The sequence below is a fragment of the Magnolia sinica genome, chromosome 2 (assembly GCF_029962835.1).
Source record: "Magnolia sinica isolate HGM2019 chromosome 2, MsV1, whole genome shotgun sequence".
In the NCBI taxonomy this organism is placed as follows: Eukaryota; Viridiplantae; Streptophyta; class Magnoliopsida; order Magnoliales; family Magnoliaceae; genus Magnolia; species Magnolia sinica.
Window position 1 is genome coordinate 75,007,826 of NC_080574.1, and position 27,336 is coordinate 75,035,161.

Genomic DNA, 27,336 nt, shown 5'->3' on the forward strand with positions numbered 1-27,336 from the left:
TCATGACTAGTGTTGTAGTCCACTCAACTCACAAATTCATTAGGACCATAACATGTCATTAATAAAATATGAAATATACAATCATAGGCCCAAATTACCAGCATTTAAATTCAACTCAGTTCACATACAGGTGCAAAAATCATAGCAAACATCACACATAAACCAACCACCATAACTCTAGCGATGCCCAAGAAATCATGTCAGAAGCCACAGCGGTCTTCAAGGAATTTTTGTACAATCACCAAGTGAAGTCCATCCCACAGCTTCATGTGTTTGTCAATGTCACCAAATTGGGACGTCAAAAGGCCATACAGACTCCCAAAGATGAGAACATTGCATCGTATGATGACTCCACACCTATGAACTCTATGTAGAGGAATTATGTGATCTTGATCTTCAGTGAATGTACAATTAGTTGCCATTTCCTGGCAAATCAAACACAACATTCTTAGAACAAACCAAAAGTTTTAGTCAGAAGGAGAATAGTTAAGAGAGGCTAGAAATCATCTTCACATGTTGACTTGAGCCTAAGGTCTTGCACAAGCATGAAATAACTAAGAACTAAGGCAAATGGGCACACGTACTGCATGCCGATATGGTGTAGGACTGAAGTATGGATGTTCCCCATCTTGACTGATTAAAACTTATAAGAAAAACAATAATAGAATTATTTTATGTGGTGCGAAGGATTTTAAAACTCACCATAACCTTTTCGTACATACTCATGCGGATCTTCATTCCATAATTTTTTGTCATCAAGATTGAAGCATATGAGTATACAAATAATCTCAAAAAGAAACATGTAAAGTTGTGGCTCTAGCAGCTGATACATCCAACTTTTTGAAATGCTGGACAAAAGAGAACCAAATTTAATTTAAGCCTATAAAAGTAAAAAACTAAAATGAGAAAGAAAAGAATAATAGTTATGTAGTTTAGCTCAAGAATAAATAAGAAAAGAATTTAAAATTATCAATGATGTAAGAATGGCAACCAAAAAAAAAAAGAATGTCTTGGAAAGTATGGATATTGGTTGTTGTCTGTTGTACCAAACATTTAATAACCTCTCTCAAAAAACCACTTTTGCACTAAATGACTTTTTGAAATCCAAACGGATACAGTTGTAATCTTCATTAAATTAAAAGAATGCTATTGAACTACTATTAACTCCATGTTTCAAAAAAAAAAAAGCACAATTTATATGTAGTGCATTATTACTAATTATTTAATGGAAATCTACTGCATTATTTATCATTTATTTAATAAAGAGGATTTCAATTATCCCCGACATAATGATTTGCACACTATACTGGGTTTTCAGTTTGTACAAGTGGGTCCCAATCATTCGGTGATCCAGACGATCTGTCCATTGAGCGCACCGAAGATAGATCATGCCGAAACAGATCTCCCAGTTCAGAAGAACCAAGCCAGCAATTACAGGCCTTTTCTAAGTTGAAGATGGAACATTGCTACATTTCGTTTCAGCCATTTACTTACAGGTGACAAATTGAATGGTCAGAATTATCCTATTGACGATATTTTTAGGGCAGGGTCCATCCACAGTCGGGCTTAATAGACCAGCAGTCTGGATTATTTCATTGAACTCACTTAAACAAACTGAAATCTAAAGAAATGGGATCCTAAAATTCCTCTTTAATAAATTGTAGGCAGGCTCCTTTCTTCTTCTTCTTCATTTCTACAATTCATGTTAGAGTGAGTACATACATCTTAGAAGAACGAGGACCAACAAACACCGTCAACCGAAATAGCAAACTCTTTGACATATATGAATGCTGCTAGAAACAAGAAAAACCACATCATCTATCATAATAATATCTCATAAACTGATCATTTTACCTTGGCAAAATAGAAAATATGCATATTCATTTTACTGTAGATGAGCTAGTGGAGATAGTGTAGTGTGTGTAAGTGATCCAGGGTTCATCCTTGGTAGTTTTACCTTTCAAAAAAACTCTACTCTTTATCTATTCATTAGCTTTAACTATCTTAATTAGTTCAAAGAGCTGAAGAATAAATTTATAGCACCCACAAGTCTTTGACTACTACAGGTGTATTTGGGGAGAGTCCAATTTCCCTCCAACCCATTGTTATGGGAGCCTGAGACCCACTTCTGCTCCATAACACAATCGCTATCCGTCTCCCTGACAAAGCTCCTTCCCAAACCTGCATTACCACCTCACTTATGTCAATGATCAAGCAATCTATCCTTCTATTATCAACCCCTAACATGTTTGTTGCTTATGTGTCTGTGTGGAAAAAGAAAATGGAAACCATCTTTCACCTAGAATGCCACTACATAGGTCCTGCAACCATATATTGATCACATGCCCCACCATTACTAATGCCAACATTCATCAAAGTTTGGTTAAAAATATGGAAAGGTTGAACTTGAATGCATGAGTAAATTGAATTATGAATATTCAGTTTAATTAAGAGGCAAAATTCATTTTAAGGAAGAAGACCTCAAACTACAATCATATTTCTTTCAATGAAACTAGAGAGTAATATTTGAAATTGCGGTGAGGACCGCTTTAATTGAAGTAGGAGTATGCCAATATGTCTTAGAGGGGGGTAAATAAGACATTTTAAAGTTTTTATGATTTATTAAAAATAAAATCCTATTACACTAATCCTAATAGACGATACTTATCAGGATTACTCAAAAGTAACTCTACTAGCTTCCAAGCCTGGTAGAGGATCCAATCACAAACTATTCAAGAAATGAACAATATGTAAACTAATTTATGATGGATATGACTATGTATGTGTGTGGGGTGTGATCTCAGATATGAAAGTATTAAAGTAAATCACACAATCAATAGAATAACAATCTCAAACATAGCCATTTTATAGTGGATCGACTACTTGTCTACTCCATTCCCGGTAACCACACTTAACCCTTGAGTGTACCGGATTTCACTAAGGAGGATTCACAGTGGTTCACCTCAAACTTAAGGTTTTAAATTAAGTTCACCTTCAACCTTTACAACCTACACTGAGGCTGACTGTTTATGCTCTCACGAACAAGGGTTATCACGCCCTAAACTGAAAACCGGGCTCACAAAATTTCCGATCGCCGAATCCGGCGCCGACAGCCTTCGTAGTACCCCATTCTCGGTTCCCGGCATCTATACACCAGGTTTCAATCCTGGGATCCTACAAGGAGGATTTCAAGCATGATTTTAATTCAATATAAGCATAACCATAAGCATAACCCACGAACAATAACCACAAGAACACCATCACAAAATCTACTATGATAAAAAACTTTGAGTACAATGCGTATGAAAGGGAAATACATGATAACGAAAATAACAGAAACTCCAGAAGCTCGACTGCACACTCCAACTGTGACAAGGCTACGACTGCGTCCTAGCATCACTTGCATGCATCAATCGTGCATAAGCTTATAGAAAGCTTAGAGGGTGGTGTAAGTGTGTGCGCAATATAAGCATGCTCAGAATGCAAGGTCAGAGAAATGTGGAATCATGCTGATGAGTACATGAATGCAATCAGCCATACCAAGGTTAGGTGGTGCAAGATATGAATGCTATCGGCCATGTCAAGACCATGTGATGCGAGATGCAGTTCAAGCATGCCAATCCTCATCATATATCAGTACAGTTCTCCTTCTAGATAATCACTGGGGTTTAGTACACCCCACATGGCACTGCCGCTCTCCTAGCCACATAGTCCAAGTGAGTGTAAGAAACCTCACTATCCGCCTGGCCAATAGTCTGTTAATACCTATCCGGCACGTCGATAGCGGACCCATTCACGAGCTAGTCAAACTCAGCCTAGTATTTCCCCCTCCACTAGAGCGAGTAAGGCCACATCCCTTTCCAACCGACAACGACATAGTGGGAGACGCAGCCTCTTGGTATTTGTCCCTCGTGCGCTCATATACCACTCGGTCTCGACGTTGGAGTCATCCTCTGGTACCATCAGGTTTAGGGATTTTCACCTAGGGACATCTATGGCGCCCCGATGCTTAGTAACAATATTTTCGGTATTCGATCCTGCCATCCACGATGTGTTTGTGGAGGTCATAACCCTGATGTCGCTAGGGCATATAGTAATCATGTCATACAAATGTGAAGTGCATGAATCACACTATCAGTCATGCAATAGTCCTGCGCGTACCGCGCGCTCATGAAGGGCAACTCCGCCTATCAAGGAACCCATAAATAATCTGCCCGAAGGCATATGCTATGACCAGTCACTCCTCATATCAAGCATACATATGATGCGTATGAGCATGAATTATGGATCTATACTAAACAAGTTATGTGGTGATGGGCTCTGTTCATAACGATGATGGGCCTAGACAGACTACACACTACAAGTATGAGCCTATCAATGGGCCCTAGGAAGAGTCATAATGCGGACATTTAACCAATATTATCTTTATAATGCGGACATTAAACCATCATTGCTCCCAAGGCATAGCCCGCTATAAATGTCAACACATATACCATGGTGGAATCACATTACAATGGGCCTTATGTACATCCCATTGGGCCTCGACTCATGGGCCTCCAATACGTCAAATGGGCCTCATACCATGGGTCTCATATATATCAAAGTAGGCCTCAGTGGGCGGGCCACAATTACATCAAGTTGGGAGTAATCATATGGGCCTTGCATATGTCACAATGGGCCTCATAACATGGGCCTCATATCTATTAAGGCGGCCTCAACAACGGGCCTCATACAAATCAAGGTGGGCCTCGACAATGGGCCATAAATATGGTAAGTGGGCCACACCACATGGGCCACATGTATATCAAATGGGCCACACTCAAATATAAGTGGTGATAAGGATTTCCACCATTAGAATTCCCAAGGGTTTATGGTGGACATTCAAACCCACTTCTTCCTGAAATGCGACCCACCTGATCCTAGATCTATCTTATTTTTAATTTCAAGCCATAAAATGAGCTTTCAAAATGGTTGGACGGCTTGGATGCAACACATGCATCATGGTGGGTCTGATTGGGATGGATAGCATAGATAATACACATACTTCATGGTGGGGATCACACTGATAGAAGGTGTGGAGCACACATATCAGTGGGTCCCGCATGGGGCCCACCATAATGTTTATTTTCCACCCAATCCTATTGATAAGGTCCCACATACCTAGGGCCCACCATAATATTTAATTTCCACCCAACCTGTTGGTAAGATCACACAGCCACGTGGGGCCCACCATAATGTCTATTTTCCATCCAAACCGTTGATAAGGTCACGTGGACAAGATGAAGAGGAAAACAAATTTTATAATGATCCAAAACTTCTGATACCAAAAAAGGTCTCAATGGTAGTCATTCAATCCCACACTGTTTCCAGTGATGTGAGCCACCTGAGATTGTATACCGCTGATTTTTAGGAGGGGAGCCCACTACCCTAAGGGACCACCAAGTGCACGGTGTTGATGGCATCACACATCACGGTGGGGCCCACAGCTGGGACCATGGGTCCCTGGCCATTTGTCCCCACCGCAGGAGCGCAGTAGGACATTGTGCACCGTCTGCTGGCGCCAGCAACAGCGTCTGCTGCCTCTTGCCTAACATTTTTTTTAAAAAAATTAGAATTTTCACGGTTTTTCCCATGTGGGGCCCGCATCACGTGGATCCGACCCAGCCATCGGTCTCTATGGCTTACTACAATCCCATTAAGTCCAATATGCAGCATGTTTTGGCGAATAAAAACATCAAGGCAGGTTTTAACGGTAAATACTACTATTTCCTATGGTATGGCCCGCTTGATTATCCAATTGGCCTCAGTTTTTGGCTCAACGCCTAAAATGGGCTGGGGAACGAGATAGAAGGCGTGGATTATATACATACATCAAGATGGGGCCTGCATGAGTGGCCCACACCCAAGCTCAGTACACCCCAACGTCAGTTCACACTTCACTATTAATCGCACCCATGCCAGTTCACACTTCATTGCTGAGCCACATCCAACGTCCAAAGACGCTGGACGATGTGGAATAACACAACACCATGGTGGGTCCCACATGCACGTGGCCCACCATGTATATATATATATATTAATATAATATTAATATAATATTATTATAATATAAATATAATATATTATATATATTATATAGACGGTGGATCTCTCCTGAAATGTGATGGGCCACATCGTCTGATAGATGGAGTAGGCTTAACAAAAATCGGTGGGGCCCACATCATTCTAGGGGTAGGATAAAGAGAGAGAGAGAGGGAGAGAGAGAGAGGGAAATGAGAGAGACGGTGATGGAAAGGAGGGACCCCACCACTATGGGCCCTCCGTTTCTTACATACATACTTCAAACGGGTCCCACCACATGTGGCCCAAAAAAATGAGAAATAACGGTGGATCACCCACCTCTAGGCCTTATCCTTGGTCCCTTGGTCTTCTATGCATCTATGCTCAATGTTTAATGGTGGATGATAGAGTCTTGATGGTGGGGATGAGAGTGAGAGGGTGGGCCACACTATTTGATTTGGGAAAGCTTGGGAGGGCTTGGACGTTTGGAGCTTGGGAGAGTGTTTTTTTTTGAGAAATGAGAGAAAGAGAGAAATGATATTTTAAAAAGGGATGGGTGTTGTAAGGAAGGGAATGGGAAGGTATGGTTGTGGTTGAAAATTGTAAAAAGAGGGATGGTTAGGGGAGAGAGAGTTGACTTTGTGGAGAAAGAGGGATGGGTGCTTGTACTTAGGCTATGGGTTGGACTTGATTTGGGTGGTTGATTGATTGATGGGACACATTGTAGAAATTTCCTTGAAATTTACAACAGGCGGCGTTTTTCTTGAAATGAACGTGGGCGCACATCTCCTAACCAGGGTACCGCATTGGCATGCAAGACGCGACATCGGAACCGCGGCGATGGCATGATTGCACTGGTACAAGTCTTGGGTCGAGCCGACGTCGGTATGCAGGATTCGGCTTAGGATCGCATGTAAACATCGGATACGGGTTGAGGGTTGCCAGAATTCGACCGGGAGGATTGTGGAAGCCTACGGAACGGTACGGACTATGATACGGGTCTTACAACTCTCCCCTCCCAATAAAAATTTCATCTTCAAAATTTACACAATCATTGCAAGTAAACATAACTCATAAGGATGAGGAAACATAACATCATCATATAAAATCGGAGATAGCATACAAGGTACATCATATAATCAATCATCAAAGAGATGGGGATGGCGCTCTCAGATCTTGACCTCGCGCTCCAAAGATGCCTCATCAATAGAATGGCGACCCCACTAAACCTTCACTAATGGAATGACCTTGGTCCGAAGGACCTGCTCCTTCCAATTAAGGATGCAGACTGGCTGCTCAATGTAAGAAGCATCCTCACCAACCTCCAACGACTGCTAATTAATAAAGGGAACTACGTCTGACCCACACTTCCTCAACATAAAGACATGAAAAACGTTGTGGATGCAAGACAATTGAGATGGTAAGGCAAGCCAATAGGCCACAACGCTAATGTGTTCAGTGATCTCGAAAGGTTCTATGAATCTTAGGGTAAGCTTGCCCTTCGCTCCAAATCGAACTACCCCTTCATGGGTGAGACCTTGAATACACGTGGTCCCCTACATCAAACTCTAAGGGACGACGCCGGCAATTAGTAAAACTCTTCTACCGGCTCTGAGCTGTGCGCATCTTCTGCCCGATGATATCGATAACATCTGACATCTGCTGCACAAGCTCGGGATCTAGGAGACGCCACTCTCCAACCTCGGTCCAACAACTTAGAGATCTGCATGGTCTGCCATATAATGCCTCAAAAGGAGCCATGCCAATGGTTGCCTGATAGCTATTGTTGAATGCGAACTCAGCTAATCACAGATGCTCATCCCAGCTACCCCCAAAATCAATCAAGCAGGCCCGTAGCATGTCCTCAAGGATTTGATTGACCCTCTTAGTCTGGCCATCGATCTACGGGTGATACGCGGTGCTGAGCTGCAAATCAGTGCCCATCGCTCTCTGAAAGCTCCTCCAGAACTGAGATGTGAACCTCGGGTCTTAGTCATAAACGATCGAGATTAGAACGCTGTGCAATCTCACAATCTCCTCGATGAATAACCTCGCAAGCCGGTCCAAAGTTCAAGTCGCACGAATCGCAAGGAAATGTGCCGACTTTGTCAGATGGTCCACGACAACCCAGATGGCGTCATGACTGCGCTGAGTCCTTGACAAACCCATGATAAAATTGGTAGATACGTGCTCCCACTTCTATATCGGGACACTCAACAGCTACAATGGACCAGGAGGTCTCTGATGATCAGCCTTGACACGCTGGCACGTGTCACACTCAGCCACAAAACTGGGGATCTAGCACTTTATCCCCGCCCAAAAATACTACCTCCTCATATCACGATACATCTTTATCAAGCCAGAGTGGAAAGAAAACCGCAATCGATGTGCCTCGGTCATAAGATCTCACGCAACTCAGGAATATCCGGGACACATAATCAGCCTCTGAAGCGAAGTCCACCATCAGAACCAATCTGTCAATCTGTCTGACTCTCAGATGCTGCCTCTACTCAGTAACCCTATAATGACTCGTCTGCCTGCTGAGCCTCGATCACCCTTGTGACAAGAGATGGTTGAATCGACAGGCTCGATAGTTGAACGATAGAAGACTGCAGACCAAAATCGAAGTCATACTCTGCTATATCCTTGAGCATCCTCCACTCCTGAATCATCATGTGTGCCACCACATTCATGGCTGACGGCTGAGGGCTGAGGGCATCTGCCACCACATTCGCCTTGCTTAGGTGGTACTGGAGGTCAAAATCATAGTCCTTTAGAAGCTCCATCCAGCGTCTCTGCCTCACGTTCAGCTCAGACTGAGAGAATAGATACTTCAAGCTCTTGTGGTCAAAGAAGAGCTCGAACCTGACCCCACAGAGATAGTGCATCCACACCTTCAGTGCGAAGACGACTGCTGCCAGCTCCAAATCATGCGGTGGGTAGTTCAACTCATGGACCTTGAGCTGACGAGACGTGAAGGTTACAGGCTTGCTGTGCTGCATCAGGACAGCACCCAAACCAATTCGTAAGGCATCGGTAAATACAACAATCCATCACTCCTAGAGGGAAGAGTGAGGACAGGAGCGGACGTCAGACGGTCCTTCAGCTCCATGAATGCCTGCTCACATGCGTTAGACCAAACAAAATCTACGCCCTTCCGAGTCAACCTGGTCAACGGGGCTATAATACAGGAGAAACCCTCAATGAAACACCGATAGTATCCGGCTAAACCAAGAAAACTGCGGATATCGGACGCAGTCGTGGGCTGACCCCACTGACGCACTGCCTCAACCATCGAGGGGTCTACTACGACACCCTCCCTCATCACCACGTGACCGAGGAACTTCACCTCCTCCTGTCAGAACTCGTACTTCACCAGCTTTGCATATAGCTGGTGGGCACGGAGGGTCTGCAAAGTGAGCTCCAGATGCTGCATTTGCTCCTCACGGGTCCTCGAGTATATTAGAATGTCGTCGATGAAGACCACAACAAACTGATCGAGATATGGATGGAAGACCTCATTCATCAGCTGCATGAATACTGCAGGTGCATTGGTCAGTCCAAAGGACATGACCTAAAACTCAAAATGACCATAACGCATCCTGAAAGCCATCTTCGGGATGTCCTCCTCTCGGACTCGAATCTGATGATAACCGGAATGCAGGTTAATCATTGAAAAGAACTGTGCACCCTGTAGCTAATCAAACAAATCATCTATCCTTGGGAGTGGGTACTTGTTCTTGATCGTGACCCGGTTGAGCTCGCGGTAATCCACACAGAGCCTCAACGAGCCATCCTTCTTCCTGACGAAGAGTACCAATGCTCCTCATGGAGAACTATTCAGACGAATGAATCCCAACTCATATAACTCGTCCAACTGTCGTTGTATCTCATGCAACTCCATCAATGCCATATGGTACGGGGCCTTCATTATAAGCGCGGTACCGGGCACAAGATCAATGTGAAACTCAATATGCCGACGTGGCGGTAATCCCGGAATCTCCTGGAACACATCGAGAAAATCACATACCACCGGCAACTGATCGATATACAAGGCAACGGGCTCCTCAACTGCGTAGGACATGAGGCAAGACAACGACTCTCCTCTTGGCTCGGCAATGAACTAGAACTGTGGCAAGCCAGGTATAAAGAATGTGACGGTCCTCGTGGAACAGTCCAACAAGGCGTAATACTCGGTAAGTCAATCCATGCCAAGGATGACGTCAAAATCTGACATCGACAGCATAAATAAATCGGCAAGCAAAAAGATATCACCTACTAGAACTGGGCAAGATGAACAGAAATGGCCTAATACTATAGTCTTCCTCAAGGGCGTCGATACGACCAACCCCTCACGATCAGACTCTGTCAGAAATCTAGTTGAATGACAAAAATCCTCAGACATGAATGAATGCGATGCACTGGAATCAAACAGTACATGTGCGATACTTGCGGAGATGGAAAGAATGCCCTCAATGACTCCTCCAGACGACTGTGGATCCTACTGAGCCACGTAGAACCTAGCCTGAGCTAGCTGGGGAGGTGCCTGTCCCCTCTGAGGTCCCTGGTACTGTTGTTGCATCTGTGGTGGCCTATGCTGCTATCTTTGCTGCTGCTGGGGCCTCGGTGGCTGAGGTGGCTGCAGTCGCTGCTGATGGGGTCGCTGCTGTGCTGGAGGCTTCAACTGAGGTTGCTGCTGCACTGCAGGCTACTGTGGCCCTCTCGACTGCTGTAGATGAGGGCGAGGGCACTCAGATAGGTGGTGCCCTGGCCCACCACATCCAAAATAGGTGCTTACAAATAGCTGTTGGGGTGGCACTGGAGGTGCTGCTGGGGATGATGGTGCTCTAGCAAGTGAGTGGCTCCTGTACCTCTGTGGGCGTCGATGCTGCTGGAAGCTACTAGAGGGGGCCTGCCTCTTCCGTCCTCTCCTCTGATCTCAATCGCCCTGTGAGCCGGCCCACTTAGTCTCATAAATCTGGGCCCTCAGTACTACCGCCTGAAAGGTCGAGAGCTCAGCCCAATAACACGGTCTTGAAGACCGTAACGCAAGCCGTTCTCGAAACAGAGGGCCTTTCACCCCTCGTCATCAACCAGATACTGTGCAAACCTTGATAGTGTCACAAAATGAGCCACGTACTGTGTCATAGACATGTCCCCCTGCACCAGAGTCTCGAACTCTAATGCTCGCTGACAACGAATGTGGTCGGGGAAGTACTGTTATTCGAATCGGTCAATAAAATGATCTCTTGTCTAGACATAATAAAGCTTTGTAACACGGGTAATGGAGGTCCACCAGTACTCGGCCTCACCTTAGAGAAGAAACACTGCCAACCGGACTCGTTACTTGGTCATACATGCCATAGTGTCAAAAATTTTCTCCCCATTGGAGCGCCATCTCTTGGCTGCAGTTGGATCTGGCTCGCCTTGGAAACGCAGAGAATCGAGCTGTCTGATCTCTTGAAGAAGGGCACTCGCATGCTCTTGCTCTGCCTGTGCAGGCAAAACAACTAGCTGCCTGCCCTATCCATGAAGCTCAGCCGTCACAGCTTATAACATCTGCTGTAACTGAGAGGTACTCATAGGTACGGTCAGCTCCGCATTGGCCTCAAGTGGAGGAATGACATCCTCAGGTTGGGGAGCAGGGATCTCTGGGGGTGGAACGGAATCTGCAGGTGGTAAAGCTGGAGCCTCAGGTGGGGGAGCAGGAGTCGATCGAGTCAGTCTCCTGCGCAGCATGTCCTATAAAAAAGAACAAAGGTGCCTATTAATCCTTGAAAACTCCCGAGGGCACGTTAGGGGACTCAATCGGAAGGTTACGCACTCGGAACCTAATCATCCTAAACTCATAGCAAACATGTGATGTTGTTCTCGGTTATTCCTAAGTTATGCTCCGATACCAACTTCTGTCATGCCCCAAACTCGAAAATCGGGCTCACAAAATTCTCGATCGCCGAATCCGGCGCCAACAGCCCCCGTAGTACCCCATTCTCGGTTCCCGGCATCTATACACCAAGTTCCGATCCTGGGATCTTACAAGGAGAATTTCAAGCATGATTTTGATTCAATATAAGCATAACCATAAGCATAACCCACGAACAATAACCACAAGAACACCATCACAAAATCCACTATGATAAAAAACTTTGAGTACAATGCGTATGAAAGGGAAATACAAGATAAGAAAAATAACAGAAACTCCAGAAGCTCAACTGCACACTCCAACTGCGACAAGGCTAAGGCTGTGTCCTGGTATCACTTGCATACATCAATTATGCATAAGCTTATAGAAAGCTTAGAGGGTGGTGTAAGTGTGTGCATAATACAAGTGTACTCAAAATGCAAGGTAAGAGAAATGCGGAATCATGCTGATGAGTACATGAATGCAATCAGTAGCACCAAGGCTATGTGGTGCAAGATATGAATGTTATCAGCCATGTCAAGATCATGCGATGCGAGATGCAGTTCAAGCATGCCAATCCTCATCATATATCAGTACAGTTCTTATTCTGGATAATCACCAGGGTTTAGTAACCCCAAATGGCACTGCCGCTCTCCTACCCGCATAGTCCAAGTGAGCGTAAGAAACCTCACTATCCACCTGGCCAATAGTCTGTCAATACCTATCTGGCACGTCGATAGCGGACCCATTCACGAGTTGGTTAAACTCAGCCTAGTATTGCCCCTACTCTCGGGCGAGTAAGGCCACACCCCTTTCCAACCGACCATGACACAGTGGGAGACGCAACCTCCTGGTATTCGACCCTCGTGCGCTCATATATCCACTTGGTCTCGATGTTAGAGTCATCCTCTAGTACCATCAGGTTTAAGAATTTTCACCTAGGGACATCTATAGCGTCCCGTTGCATAGTAACAATATTTTCGGTATCCGATCCTGCCATCCACAATGTTTCTGTGGAGGTCGTAACCTTGATGTCACTAGGGGTATAGTAATCATGTCATACAAGTGTGAAGTGCATGAATCACACTACCAGTCATGCAACAGTCTAGCACGTACCGCGCGCTCATGAAGGGTAACTCCGCCTATCAGGGAGCCCATAAACAATTTGCCCAAAGGCATATGCTATGACCAATCACTCCTCATATCAAGCATACATATGATGCGTATGAGCATGAATCATGGATCTATATTAAACAAGTTATGTGGTGACGGGCTCTGTTCATAATGACGATGGGCCTAGATGGACTACACACTACAAGTATGGGCCTATCAATGGGCCCTAGGGAGAGTCATAATGCAAATATTTAACCAACATTATCTTTACAATGTGGACATCAAACCATCATTGCTCCCAAGGCATAGCCCACTATAAATGTCAACACATATACCATGGTGGAATCACACTACAATGGTCCTTATGTACATCCCATTGGGCCTCGACCCATGGGCCTCAATATGTTAAATGGGCCTCATACCATGGGTGTCATATATATCAAAGTGGGCCTCAGTGGACAGGCCACAATTGCATCAAGTTGGGCCTAATCATATGGGCTTTGCATATGTCATAATGGGCCTCATATCTATTAAGGCGGCCTCAACAACGGGCCTCCTAAAATCAAGGTGGGCCTCAACAATGGGCCATAAATATGGTAAGTGGACCACACCACATGAGCCACATGTATATCAAATGGGCCACACTCAAATATAAGTGGTGATAAGGATTTCCACCATTAGAATTCCTAAGGGTTTAATGGTGGACATTCAAACCCACTTCTTCCTGAAATGCGGCCCACCTGATCCTGATCTGTCTTATTTTTAATTTCAAGCCATAAAATGAGCTTTCAAAATGGTTGGACGGCTTCGATGCAACACATGCATCATGGTGGGTCCGATAGGGATATATAGCATAGATAATACACATACTCCATGGTGGGGACCACACTATGGAAGGTGTGGAGCACACACATCAGTGGGTCCTGCGTGGGGCCCACCATAATGTTTATTTTCCACCCAATCCTTTTGATAAGGTCACACATACCTGGGGCCCACCGTAATATTTAATTTCCACCCAACCTGTTGGTAAGATCACACAGCCATGCGGGGCCCACCATAATGTCTATTTTCCATCCAAATCGTTGATAAGGTCACGTGGACCAGATGAAGAGGAAAACAAATTTTATAATGATCCAAAACTTCTGATACCAAAAAAGGTCTCAATGGCAGTCGTTCAATCCCACACTGTTTCTTGTGATGTGAGCCACCTGAGATTGTATAAAGCTGATTTTTAGGAGGGGAGCTCACTACCCTAAGGGACCCACCAAGTGCACGGTGTTGATGGCATCACACATCATGGTGGGGCCCATAGCTGGGACCATGGGTCCCTGGCCATTCGCGCCCACCACAGGAGCGCAGCAGGATGCTATGCAGTGTCTACTGGCGCCAACAACAGCACCTACTGCCTCTTGCCTAACATTTTTTTAAAAAAAAAAAATAGAACTTTCACGGTTTTTCCCTTGTGGGTCCCGCATCACGTGGATCAACCCAGCCATCGGTCTCTATGGCTTACTACAAACCCATCAAGTCAAATATATAGCAAGTTTTGGCGAATAAAAACATCAAGGCAGGTTTTAACGATAAACACTACTATTTCCTATGGTATGACCCGCTTGATTATCCAATTAGCCTCAGTTTTCGGCTCAACGCCTAAAATGGGCTAGGGAACGGGATAGAAGGTGTGGATTATATACATACATCAAGATGGGGCCTGCATGAGTGGCCCACACCCAAGCTCAGTACACCCCAATGTCAGTTCACACTTCATTGTTAACCGCACCCATGCCAGTTCACACTTCATTGCTGAGCCGCGTCCATCGTCCAAAGATGCTAGACGGTGTGGAATAATACAACAACATGGTGGGTCCCACATGCACGTGACCCTCCATGCATATATATATTAATATAATATTAATATAATATTATTATAATATATTATATGTATTATATAGATGGTGGATCTCTCCTGAAATACAGTGAGCCACATCGTCTAATGGATGGAGTAAGCTTAACACAAATCGATGGGGCCCACATCATTATAGGGGTAGGATAAAGAGAGAGAGAGAGAGAGAGAGAGAGAGAGAGAGAGAGAGAGAGAGAGAGAGAGAGAGAGAGACGGTGATGGAAAGGCTAGACCCCGCCACCATGGGCCCTCTGTTTCTTACATACATACTTCAAACGGGTCCCACCACATGTGGCCCAAAAAAAATGAGAAATAATGGTGGATCACCCACTTCTAGGCCTTCTCCTTGGTCCCTTAGTCTTCTATACACCTATGCTCAACGTTTAACAGTGGATGATGGAGTCTTGATGGTGAGGATGAGAGATGAGAGGGTGGGCCAAACTTGTTGATTTGGGAAAGCTTGGGAGGGCTTGGACGTTTGGAGATTGGGAGAGTGTTTTTTTTTAGAAATAAGAGAAAGAGAGAAATGATATTTTAAAAAGGGATGGGTGTTGTAAGGAAGGGAATGGCAAGGTACGGTTGTGGTTGAAAATTGTAAAAAGAGGGATGGTTAGGGGAGAGAGAGTTGATTTTGTGGAGAAAGAGGGATGGGTGCTTGTACTTAGGATATGGGTTGGACTTGACTTGGGGTGGTTAATTGATTGATAGGACACATTGTAGAGATTCCCTCAAAATTCGCAACGCGCGGCGTTTTTTTTAAATGAACGTGGGCCCACATGTCCTAGTAAGGGTACTGCATCGGTGTGCAAGACGCGGCATCGGAACCGCGGTGACGGCACGGTCGCACAGGTGCAAGTCTCGAGTCGAGCCGACGTTAGTATGTAGGACTCAACATAGGATCACATTCAAATGTCGGATACGGGTCGAGGGTTACTGGAATTCAACCAGAGGATCGCGGAAGCCTATGGAACGGTACGAAATATGATACGGGTCTTATAAGGGTCAACACAACCCACCCACTTTTAGGCACACTGACCAAAGATCTTCCACATGTGACTTTCTTAAGTAAAACAGGGGCACCGGAGATCTGTTTGTCAATATTATCGAGTCACCATCGATGGACTCGAGATTCAAATCGATGATATCGATAGGTATATCAATACATCGATAAATCCGTCCAGAGATATATGCGATTGCTGGACGCATTTAGTCTTCGTTTCGATGATATCGTTTAAGTATCGAGGACATTGACAGCACAAGTCGATCATATCAAGATGTGTATTGATAAAATCGACAAAGTAAGAAAACTTAAAGAATTTTTTGAGTTTTGAAAAAGTTTTCTCAATTTTAAAACCCTATGATGTTCTAGTTTGTTTTAAGGGTTTATATACTTGGTGTTTTGGAACATAGGATGTGAGGCTTAGATTTACCTGAGGAAGGCTTGCACACATCCCGATTGAGGCAGACGCTTGAATTGATCTTCCTATGAGGCTCTGCAGTCTATCCGACTCAACACTCACGTTAATTGACAAACCAGGGCACTTTCAATCTCCCCCTTTGTCAATTACGTGACAAAATACCAAAACACCCTAGACCAGCTTATATACTGACATCCTTAATTGTGTGTACATGTTCTTTACACAATTATACAATGCTAACAATGACATATACACAACACATCCAAAAGCCGCTCTCCCTAACTGCAAAACTCCCCCTTGCTTGGTGCAGCTGCTCCCCCTAACACCTGCAGCACCATTCAAGCAGATATACAATTTTCCGTTCGGGGTGTTTGAATCGTTCTCCCCCTTTTTGCCAGTCATTGACAAACATATAGTAGTTGATATTGACTGAAGTTTGAAGTATTTGGGAGAACCAATATTCATGGAATATGCATATATCAGATAGATGTATAATGGTCAAATAGTTAATTAATCATACATCATTTGTAGTAACTATGTATGCATAGCAGATCACATAGAGCAGTGATAGAAGCAGATAAACTCATGATCAAAAACATCACATGCATGCTATATGTCAGAAATTAAATAAACCAGGGGACCTATGAGACATAATCATGGCAATAAAAATAGTGAATTATAACAGCCATATCCAAATATCCAAAACACATACTGCCATAGACAGCAGTAGATTAATAGTTATCCCAACAAAAATCACCACGCCCATTTAAGAGCACCCAAAAATAACCAGTAGTAACAAACCCACACCGGTGCATATACAAAAAAAAAGATGTCAAACTGTCAAGAGGCTATCACATTCATTCATGAGAGCGTAGAGCACCCAAAAAGATACTAGTGCTCATACGCAGAAATAAGTGTGTGTGAATGTGATAGCGAACAAAATCTTGTACTACGGCGGAGGAGGAGAGGTAGATGGCACTGTATTGTCTCGACGATAGGTAATTATCTCAACCAGTTGTTGGACCGTCTACTGTACTCCTTGGACCAGCTGTTCCAAGATGGTAAGCCTCTCGTGCACCGAGTGGACATCCCTCTGAATTGCTCCAATCCGATCCTGGTGGAGCTTAAAGCATTTAGCATGTCTAGGATCTGATGTCGATGGAGCATGATGAGGTTCAGAAGCTTCTTCTCCGGTCGTCTCAGTCCCTTCCATGGGAGCGTCACCAGCACCTCCTTCACCTCCAGCTGCTTCTTCGTGAATGCCTTCCTCTGGATCCTCGGGATACTTATGAAATTTCAAGTCCATCCTTCGAATGTTGCTTTTGGTGAAGGTTTGGAGAGGAAGTTCCGGATCACTGGTCCTTGGGAAGCTGATGGCATCACATACCCTGTTTATGATCTAGGGATAGGGTAGGTGAAGATCCCTGGATGTATGAATAGCGTAAACCAACTAATGTACAATCAGAGTCGGGAGGCAGATTTTTGTCCCATTGGCTATTGAGTACACTATCAGGGTCATGAATCTAGTGAGATCGGACCAATTGGTACTTCTTGGATAGATGTTTGTGGTGAAGATACCGTGCAAGACCCAAAATTTTGGTTCCATGAACATAGATTTCAATGCATTTCCTTGGTACCAAGGAATGTCCCTATTATGACAGAGGTATTTAGTAACCTTGGACCGAATTTCAGGATGTTCGAGGTCCATTTCAGGGAGACCATCGAGTGACATTTTCAGCCCTAGGATGTTTGTAATTGTAACAAGAGTGATCAGTATATCATCACCATCAATAGACACCATAATAGAAGGAGGATCAGGCACGGGTGAGTGACAGGCAGTGAGAAAATTGCGTGTCCATTCACGATGACATGGTCCACCAAAATCAAGAATAGGTAACTAATCTATAACAGCCAACAGAGGTTCCAGGTTATATGGAATCAGACAACTTCTGTCAACTTTTCTTTCAGGAATAACCTTTTTTCTAGTGAACTTAGTTAAGACTGGATTAACCTAAATTGGTGGAGGTGCTTGGGCTTCAGACTGGGACCCACCATGTCTCGTGCGTTGCCTTGTGGGGGTCCCACGTTCCGGGGTCCTTGCCCTTTCTTTTGGAGCGAGGACTTTTTATCGGGCAGATCTCGAAGATTCCCCCTGTCTGGATGCTTTTCCTTTGTCTTTTCCCATATGGCCAAAAGAGGGTTTGAAGGATTTGGGAAAGAGGACAAAAACCCAACAAAAATGGAAATATAAAAAAAAATAGACTCTTGATGTATAGAAAGGTATTACTGGATTTGTTGAACGATTGGGGTAGTTCGTCGAGGGTCCGAGTGGTCCGGTCGAGAGAATCAAGCAGGGAAGAAGAAAAGAAACCCTTGAGACAAAAACCCCTTTTCACGCTCCACCGACTTATATCGGGAGTCATCTGTCGATATCATCAATCCTTGTTTCGATGACATCGAGGTAACACCCCTGTTGTTATCGAGACTGTCTTCGATATCATCCTCACTCGTGTGCCTTTTCAAATTCTGAAGAGATATCGATTGTTTATCGATTTTATCAAAAATGCATGTAACAGTCATATCGAAGTTGAGTATTTTCAATACTTAGCATTTAGACATCCCTTCATGTATACCTTTAGTGTATCTATGAATCAACAGTATACAACAAAATTTTATACAGATGTTGTACAAGACAAAATTATAAACATTTAAAATGTTTATATACAAAAGGATTAAGGTGACAAACCTTAGATATATCTTTAAAAGCTCAGCAAATATTTAGGTCTAGATGCATAACCTGGACTTATCTTTTCAAGCTTGATATATCAAGGTATAGAGTTTAGACAATTCAGTTTTTCTTTTACTATCCATTTTAAGATAGAATTCTTTACTATGGTAGATTTAGTTTTCAAGGTTATCTCTCCCACTGGATCCAATGATCCCTTCATCCTATCTTTCATTTTAGGTGATGATGGATGAGTGTTTTTCCTAGGTGGATTTTTGACATTCTGTATTTCTCTGATCCGTTTGAATTTATCAATATGATTTTGGCCAGAGTTATGTGAAGTCCTTCTAGGTGTCAAGCATTCAAATTTATAATGACCCAAATCACCACATAAATGACAAACTGGAGTAGTTTTCATATTACTACCTAAAGCAGCCGATTTTTTAGTTATTGATGCTGCATTTCCAATTCTTGTTTTAGTTTTATCATACCCTAGGCCACTCTTGTCTCTTCCTTGTTTTCCCATCCCTAACAGTTTTTTGAGTTTTTCACCACTCTAGGAGAGTTTATAGTTTATTTCAGCAAATTTTCTAGATTTTTCTAAGTCAAATCGGAGTGAGTGATTCTCATTCTGGAGATGCCTATTTTCATATTCTAATAATTCAATTTGTTTAATAAGCTTTGATGGGTCAGTTTTCAGGGATAGGTTGATTCTTTCCAACTTGTCATTATCTGAATAATACTGTTGTAGATCATTAACTAGATGTGAATTGATTTCCAATGTTTTGTCAAGATCTTTTTCTAGCAGTTCCTTCTTGTTTTTAGTCATTCCAAGTATTTTAAGAATGTTGATGCTATGAATGTAGAGTTGATTGTAAGCATCTTGTAGCTTGTTTTGTTCTTCTTCTTCTTCCTTTTCAGTTTCCTCATTATCTGACGGAAATGATTCAGTAGCTTGCTGTTCTTTTTTGTTCTCAGATTCACTGGGAATGATTGGAGTAGTGGAGACCATAAGAATTTTCAAGGATTTCTGATCTCCATCACTCTCTGAGTCACTAGATTCTGAGTTTGACTCTTCTGTATCATCTCATGTGGCAGCCATAGCCTTGCCCTTAGTTTTTCTGTTTGGGCATTCAGTAGATAGCTGTCCATACTTCTGACAAGTATAGCATTATGATTCTTTGGTCTTTCTACCAAATTTCCCTGCAAAGGGTTTGTTGTCCACCTTTCTACCTTTGGAGGGACGACCACGATTCTTCTGAAAGAATTTCCTAAATCGTTATGACAGCAAAGCCACTTCCTCATCTTCATCATCTTTTTCACTTCCACTGTCCTCATTTGTTGTTTTCTTTAAAGTTTTTAGGACAGTAGTTTTGGATTTTTGGGTTTGTTTGAAGTGTAGTTCAAAAGTTTGTAGAGAACCTACCAGTTCTTCTACTTTCAATTCATCAATATTCCTACACTCTTCAATGGTTGTTACTTTAGGATTAAACCATTCTGGCAATGATCTCAGTATTTTCCTACAGATTTTAGGAACCAGAACATTTTCTCCCAAACCACCCATGGAGTTGCAAATGATATTCAGCGTAGTGAAAAACTCCATAAAGGTCTCATGCTCTAAGACTTTCGAACTGTGAAGTTAGGAGTTGTAGTTTAGATCTCTTCACAGTGCTTGTGCCTCTTGGGTTGTTTCCAATAGATCCCATGCTTCTTTGAATGTTCCACACATACTTATTTAATTGAATATATCTTGGGACACGGCACAGTAGATGGCGTTCATAGCTTTAGCTTCAGCAATCTGTTTTTCTTTATCGAACGTCGTCCACTTTTCTCTCGGTTTGGGTTTTGTGATGGTAGTGTCACTGTCAAGTACAACTTGTTCAGATGGTGGCACATATCCACTTTCAACTATATCCCAAACATCATGATCCAAATATCTCAGAAAGTAGTGCATCCTAGCCTTCCAGTATGAATAATTTGATCCATCAAACACTAGAGGTCTAGTGACCAATGAACCCTCTCCTTTGGCTATATTCCCAACTTCAGTCAAGATCACTCTCTAGGTGGTGAAGCCCTTAAAGAGAGACCCGCTCTGATACCAATTGAAATTGCAGTGAGGACCGATTTAGTTAAAGTAGGAATATGCCAATATGTCCTAGAGAGGGGTGAATAGGACTTTTTAAAGTTTTTATGATTTATTAAAAATCCTATTACACTAATCCTAACAGACGATACTTATCAGGATTACTCAAAAGTAACTCTATTGGATTCCAAGCTCGGTAGAAGATCCAATCACAAAATATTCAAGAAATGAACAATATGTAAACTAATTTATGATGGATATGACTGTGTATGTGTGTGAGGTGTGATCTCAGATATGAAAGTATTAAAATAAATCACACAATTAAAAGAATAATAATCTCAAACACAGTCATTTTTATAGTGGTTCGACTACTTGTCTACTCCACTCCCGATAACCGCACTCAACCCTTGAGTGTACCAGATTTCACTAAGGAGGTTTCACAGCGGTTCACCTTAAACCTAAGGTTTTAAATCAGGTTTACCTTCAACCTTTACAAACTACACTGAGGCTAACTGTTTATGCTCTCATGAGCAAGGGTCAACACAACGCACCCACTCTTAGGCACACTGGCCAAGGATCTTCTATAAGACCCTAACTGAGGTTTCACATGGTTCACCTCTAACCGAAGGCTTTAGACAGGTTCACCTTCAACCGAATGTTTATGCTCTCCACAAAGCAAGGGTCCACACAACGCACCCACCATGTACACTCCCACCGGAGGCCTCCTACAAGGGCTCACAAGGGTGAGAAACACCTTAAACCCAATCCTACAGAGGAATATTCAAAGGGTCCTCTGGACTCTAGTTACTTACAGATAAGTGGATGAGTCCCATTCAGCTCGTTGATGAAGATCTCCTCCTTTGTTGATGAAGAGTCTTCTGCATCCTTGATCCGCAACTCAAATAATGTACCAATATATGGTGACGGGTTGGGTCAAGGTTAAGATGGAATCCTACTCTATAAAATATTTTCCTATAAGGAAGATAGAGTGATTCCGATTATGCATTCAAGGTATCCCAGCTTAATGATTTGCCATTAAGGTAGTAGTTGGAGGATCCTTGAATGTGGAAGTTCATTCCCCATTCCACTCTATTGAATATCAATGATGATGGTGGATTAGAGGATGAACTTCCCTGAGAGAAAGGGCTTTGGGTATATGATCTAAGGTAAAACACTCAAAAGCACTCTCTTCTTTCTCTACCAGCAATAATAGACAAGTCCTCTTTATATAGGCAAAAGGTTCCAACGGATATAAAATGGTCACATTTATGATAGAGTGCGATATCATTGAGCGGGGTCGATATCATTGAGTGTATACTCTCGATTGCATCGATTGTCTACTCGATGACACAAACTCAAATGTCATACGCTTTTGAAACTTAATGCTAGTCGGTCAAGGGAATCGAAGTACGTGTCGATGTCATCGGATTTCGAACTCCGATATCATCGCTGAGAGGTTTTATTCATTGACACTTGAAAATGAGAGAGACTTGCTATGAAATATTTCAAATTTACAAGAATGATCGAGGGACCTTTGAGATCATTAGAATTTGAATGTCGATGATATCGAAGCTGAGTCGAGGCATCGATAAATCCAAAGGATTTTTCATTAAGCTTACTGGACAGTTTATGTCCATGATCGATGCAATCGATTTAACATCAATATCATCGATATTTGAATATCGATTCTATCGAAGGGCCCTCAATCAAAGATAAAACATCCTGAAATATTTGCTGGAAGACAAGGCACTCATGACCGATAACATCGAGAGCCTTCCGATATCATCGGGATTTGAACTTTGATTATATTGAGAGAGTTTTGATATATCAATGCACACGTGATTTTCTTAAGTAAAACAGGGGCACCGGAGATCTGTCTGTTGATATTATCGAGTCACCATCGATGGACTTGAGATTCAAATATCGATGATATCGATAGGTATATCGATACATCGATAAATCCGTCCAGAGATATATGTGATTGTTGGACGCATTTAGTCCTCATTTCGATGATATCGTTTAAGTATTGAGGACATCGATAGCACAGGTCGATCAATCGAGATGTGTATCAATAAAATCGACAAAGCAAGAAAACTTAGGGAATTTTCTGAGTTTTAAAAAAGTTTTCTCAACTTGAAAACCCTGTGATGTTCTAGTTTGTTTTAAGGGTTTATATACCTGGTGTTTTGGGACATGAGATGTGAGGCTTAGATTTACCTGAGGCGAGCTTGCACACATCCCGATTGAGACAGACGCTTGAATTGATCTTCCTATGAGGCTCTGCAGTCTGTCCGACTCAACACTTACGTTAATTGACAAACCAGGGCACTTTTAATATTAACTATAAATTTGAGCCCATACCCTCAATATCAGTGCTAACTACTGAGTGTTAAGTAAATAAAATTCAGTTATTTTGACTTTATTGGACAATTAATGGCAATTCAGTTTATGTGCATCCAAACAGACGCTAACACTATTCAAGGGTTTCATATTTTACCTAATGGAGTTTGCAGTAAGAGCAACAAATGTTTAAAAACTTGATTGGGTAAACATACAAAACTAGTTGTTAAAAAAATAAAATAAAATTCTAACCTTGACCATGGTCATTTCCTATGCATAACCTTTCTTATATAGTTGATTCACAGAAAAGGGGAAAAAAAAAAAGAGTCTGAGAGATACCTCGAGGCCAGCCAATGATCTAATTTTCCTCCCTTGAATTCCAAGTGGATCTTGATTAACTTCAATCACCTCCAAATTTTTGAAGATTGCAAGAGTCAGTTTGCTTGCAAATCAGATGTCACAGCCGATGAGTAAAGGAGACTATCACAATAAGCTTTTCCTTTTATTATCACAACTAGAGAAGGGTGGACAAGTCTAGACATGGCATGGATATTCAAAATTCACCTTCATAAGTGCCCATATACTAAAGTGAGAGCAATACTCCTCTAAACTCATTCCTCCATTGCCCACTTCCAACATGTCAGCATCTATCAATACTAGAAAGAAAATTACAATGTGCATATTCCTTTAAGCAGAAAGTGAAGTATTTTAACATGAAGATAGTGTCATGCATATGGAAATGTTAAGATGGTAATTGTATTTACAGGTTAAAAAACAAAAAAACAAAAAAAAACCTATTTGCACAGTAGCATAACTCTACCCAGATGTAAGCTTTTTCAAGTGTATTGAATTTGAATTATAAACTTTTGCTACATATCAAACCCAAAGAACCACAAGGTAACCAATATCTGGAAACTCAAGAGAAATAAGTTTTTGCTATTTTGTTTACATTATAGGTGGACTGTTAATGGCAACAAAAAGCTAGAGAATCAGGGGATCTTGAAGAAAAATGGGCCACAAGGTGAAAATAGAGAGCAAAGTAGAATGATTTTAGTTCTCTTGTAACAAGGGCATTCCCCTTTCGAAGAAAATTGTCATATTTGATATACACTTTGGACAGAATCATCAACGTGGAAATTTGAAGAGGACCTTAATGTATCATTCTCTTGGTCTCAGATGTGGGTTATATTTCTAAATTTTACACTTGTATACACTAGTACTTAACATATCTTTGAACAATAGCAAAAACTCAAATGAATGTTTTGGCATGTCATGCTTTATTGTATATGTCAATGTTGTGTAGTTTAAAACAGATCAGATAAGGGATTTAATTAAAAGTACCTACATCATTCCATCTTCCTGGACCTGCAAATCTTCCACATTTGTTGTTTTCATCAGCAATTGTTGTGATACTTTTCAAGTAATCTACCAAAGCACTCAACCAAAGCAACTGAACTGGTAAGTTTTTTTTGTGGCACTGTTTCCTTACATTCAAGGATCAATCCAAAAGACCAGATGGAAACCTCTCCCACTTGTCTTGAATGTTGCCTGTTGTTCTCCATGCATTTCCAAAACTACTAGCCCATGTTGCTGGATTCTGTTCACCCCTACACACCCCTTAGAGACTATGAAAAATAACTGAAATAAGAAGCTTGAAAGAGTACTGCCAATCAACAAGCTATTAGTGCTGAAGGGTGTAACTTTTAGTACGACATGACTTACCATTCACATATAGAATACAAAATGGGTCGGCCAACCTTCCATAATGCGTAAGCCATCCTTGCATACCTGTAAGACATGATGGATATGCGTGGCAATCTGACATTTGCTGATTGAAATTGAACAATTTAGTCAAACCCATTTCTTTAAAAGTGGATAAAAAAATTTTAGATATCACAATGGACTTCACTTGGTTGACTTCTTGTTTCGGGTCATACTTCAAACATATGCAGCAAGAACTCATTTTCTGAGAAAAGGTACCTGTATTGAGGCCTTGATCCATCATGGTAACAATTATCATACTTCAAATAATCGACACCCTGCCACGAGAAGTACTAAAATAGTTAAATTAAATTAAACAAACCTTGTCATGGGGAAGCAAGCACTGTAGAAAAGAAATGAGACCGAACATGGACAAGTTGGAAATGAAATTATATAATAGAATCATATAAACTATGAAAAGGGAAAAAAAAACAAAAAAGAAGTTGCCCATGATTGCTATAGGAAAATTGCTATAGGAAAATTAACTAAATTAGATAAAACTAACCCATGAGGCGAATGTTCTCGCATCTTGCACTTCATGCCCAAGGGAGCCTGGCATGGTTTTGTTGCAAGTTGTGTAACTGACAAAGAAGAGATCACTTAATGCAAGGGTTTAAGTTGAGAGAGAGATGCAGAAAACACTTGCATTAATAAGAAACAAGAAATTCTCAACAATGTCTGTATGTGATATACGAAGAAATTATGCTTGACCCTTATTGTAAGGTTTTAAAGTTAAGAGAGCAAGGTGAAAAACCATGCTTGCATTTGTCAGACACAAGATCTTCACCAGTGTCGATATTAATAGAAAGAAAATATCATAATCTCCTCCAGATTAGGATCTCATCTCTCTATAAGATACGTGCTAAAATGCAAAGAAAATCATCCGATTTTTACAAGGTGGCAATCATTTAATAATTTGAAAAGTGAATACAATTTTATTTGAATTATCTATACCAATACCATATCATGTGCCATAAATGCTGCTAGATGTGCAATGCAGTACCCTTGTTTTCCTGTCCATAAATAGCTAGCCCATGCTGTACCTTTTTTCACACCCTAATGTTAAAACCATCCAGATAGTCAAATAAATTGAACCTAAATCTATGAAGTCTGCAATATACGGAGAGCTTAGTATGTTTAAACTCAAAACTCATTCACAGATTTGCAACCCCATTAAGCAACAATACACTCCCCTCTTTCAGTTTGATACCATTTGTAGCAGAAATTCTTTAAATGAAAGACTTGTAACCAGCTTCAAAACATTAACTTTTAGAGATCATTAGTTATCAAGTTACAATGATGACCTTCAGAACTAAAACCAGTAAGAGCTGGGTCCTTGCTCTTGCTTCAGTGGTAGACTCTTAGGAGTTTCAACACCCGGTCAAGGGTTCGAGCACCCATAGGTGGTGAATTCCCACTAAGGCATGAGTGTGTGGTGGTGTGTGTGCGTGTGTTAAAAATAAAAATAAATAAATAAATAAACCAATAAGAGCAACTGATATGCTTACTTTGCTCAAGGTATTTTTTTGTAGTTGGGGGAAAAGCAAGCCATAAGGAGAATATCAAGAAAAATCCTAAAGAAATGCCTTTTGTCCTGGACATTAACTGGAGGTGATTGGCACTAGTAGCCTAGACAGGCACTTTGGAGTTTGGACAATTAACCTAGTTGTTGACAGTTCTGTAAGTGTTATGTTTTCTAGCTCCTATGATTGTCAAATTTTATAGTGCCAAAACCTCTTGGAATCTGTGTCTTATGTAGCTCATCTACATATTCAAGACTATGCATCTCATGTATATGAACAAAGGTCTTTACCTCAAGAGCTTCATATGTAAGATCAAGAGATATACATGCTCAAGTATAATACCATGGGATAGTTCACTCCTTCAAGCTTCAAAGTTCAGGGTTTCAAAGCTTCATCTAAGGCAAGACAATAGTCTTTACTTTGGTACTCAAAGCTCAAGGAGAAGTACAACTCAAGTACCTTAAGCTCAAGCTTCAATGTATTTCAAATTCAAGCTTCAAAATGTCTC

General features: G+C 41.9%; 1 protein-coding gene across 5 annotated transcripts; it reads right to left on the minus strand.

Moving 5' to 3' along the window:
- LOC131237199 (alpha-galactosidase 2-like) lies at positions 1-26,780 on the minus strand. Of its 5 annotated transcripts, none has more exons than XM_058234868.1 (6): positions 25,811-26,780; positions 25,525-25,583; positions 25,267-25,332; positions 25,068-25,151; positions 23,884-24,956; positions 1-425 (listed from the first exon to the last, which is right to left on the minus strand). In XM_058234868.1, exons 1-5 carry the CDS (start codon positions 25,862-25,864, stop codon positions 24,872-24,874), a joined length of 348 nt encoding a protein of 115 aa, XP_058090851.1. In that variant the 5' UTR covers positions 25,865-26,780; the 3' UTR covers positions 1-425; positions 23,884-24,871. The 5 variants fall into 5 exon arrangements, with proteins under 5 accessions (XP_058090851.1, XP_058090852.1, XP_058090853.1 ...); XM_058234869.1 differs by lacking the exon at positions 1-425 and adding an exon at positions 1,872-2,181; XM_058234870.1 differs by lacking the exons at positions 1-425; positions 23,884-24,956 and adding an exon at positions 1,872-2,181 and having other exon boundaries at positions 25,034-25,151.
- Positions 26,781-27,336: the final 556 nt, after the last annotated feature.

Excerpts from the sequence above, each read along its gene's own strand:
- LOC131237199 (XM_058234868.1), bottom strand. The coding sequence starts at position 25,864 with ATGCCAGGCTCCCTTGGGCATGAAGTGCAAGATGCGAGAACATTCGCC. Across the intron at positions 25,584-25,810 it reads CGAGAACATTCGCCTCATGG|GGTGTCGATTATTTGAAGTA; the intron begins GTTAGTTTTATC and ends TTCTCGTGGCAG. Across the intron at positions 25,333-25,524 it reads GGATCAAGGCCTCAATACAG|GTATGCAAGGATGGCTTACG; the intron begins GTACCTTTTCTC and ends CATGTCTTACAG.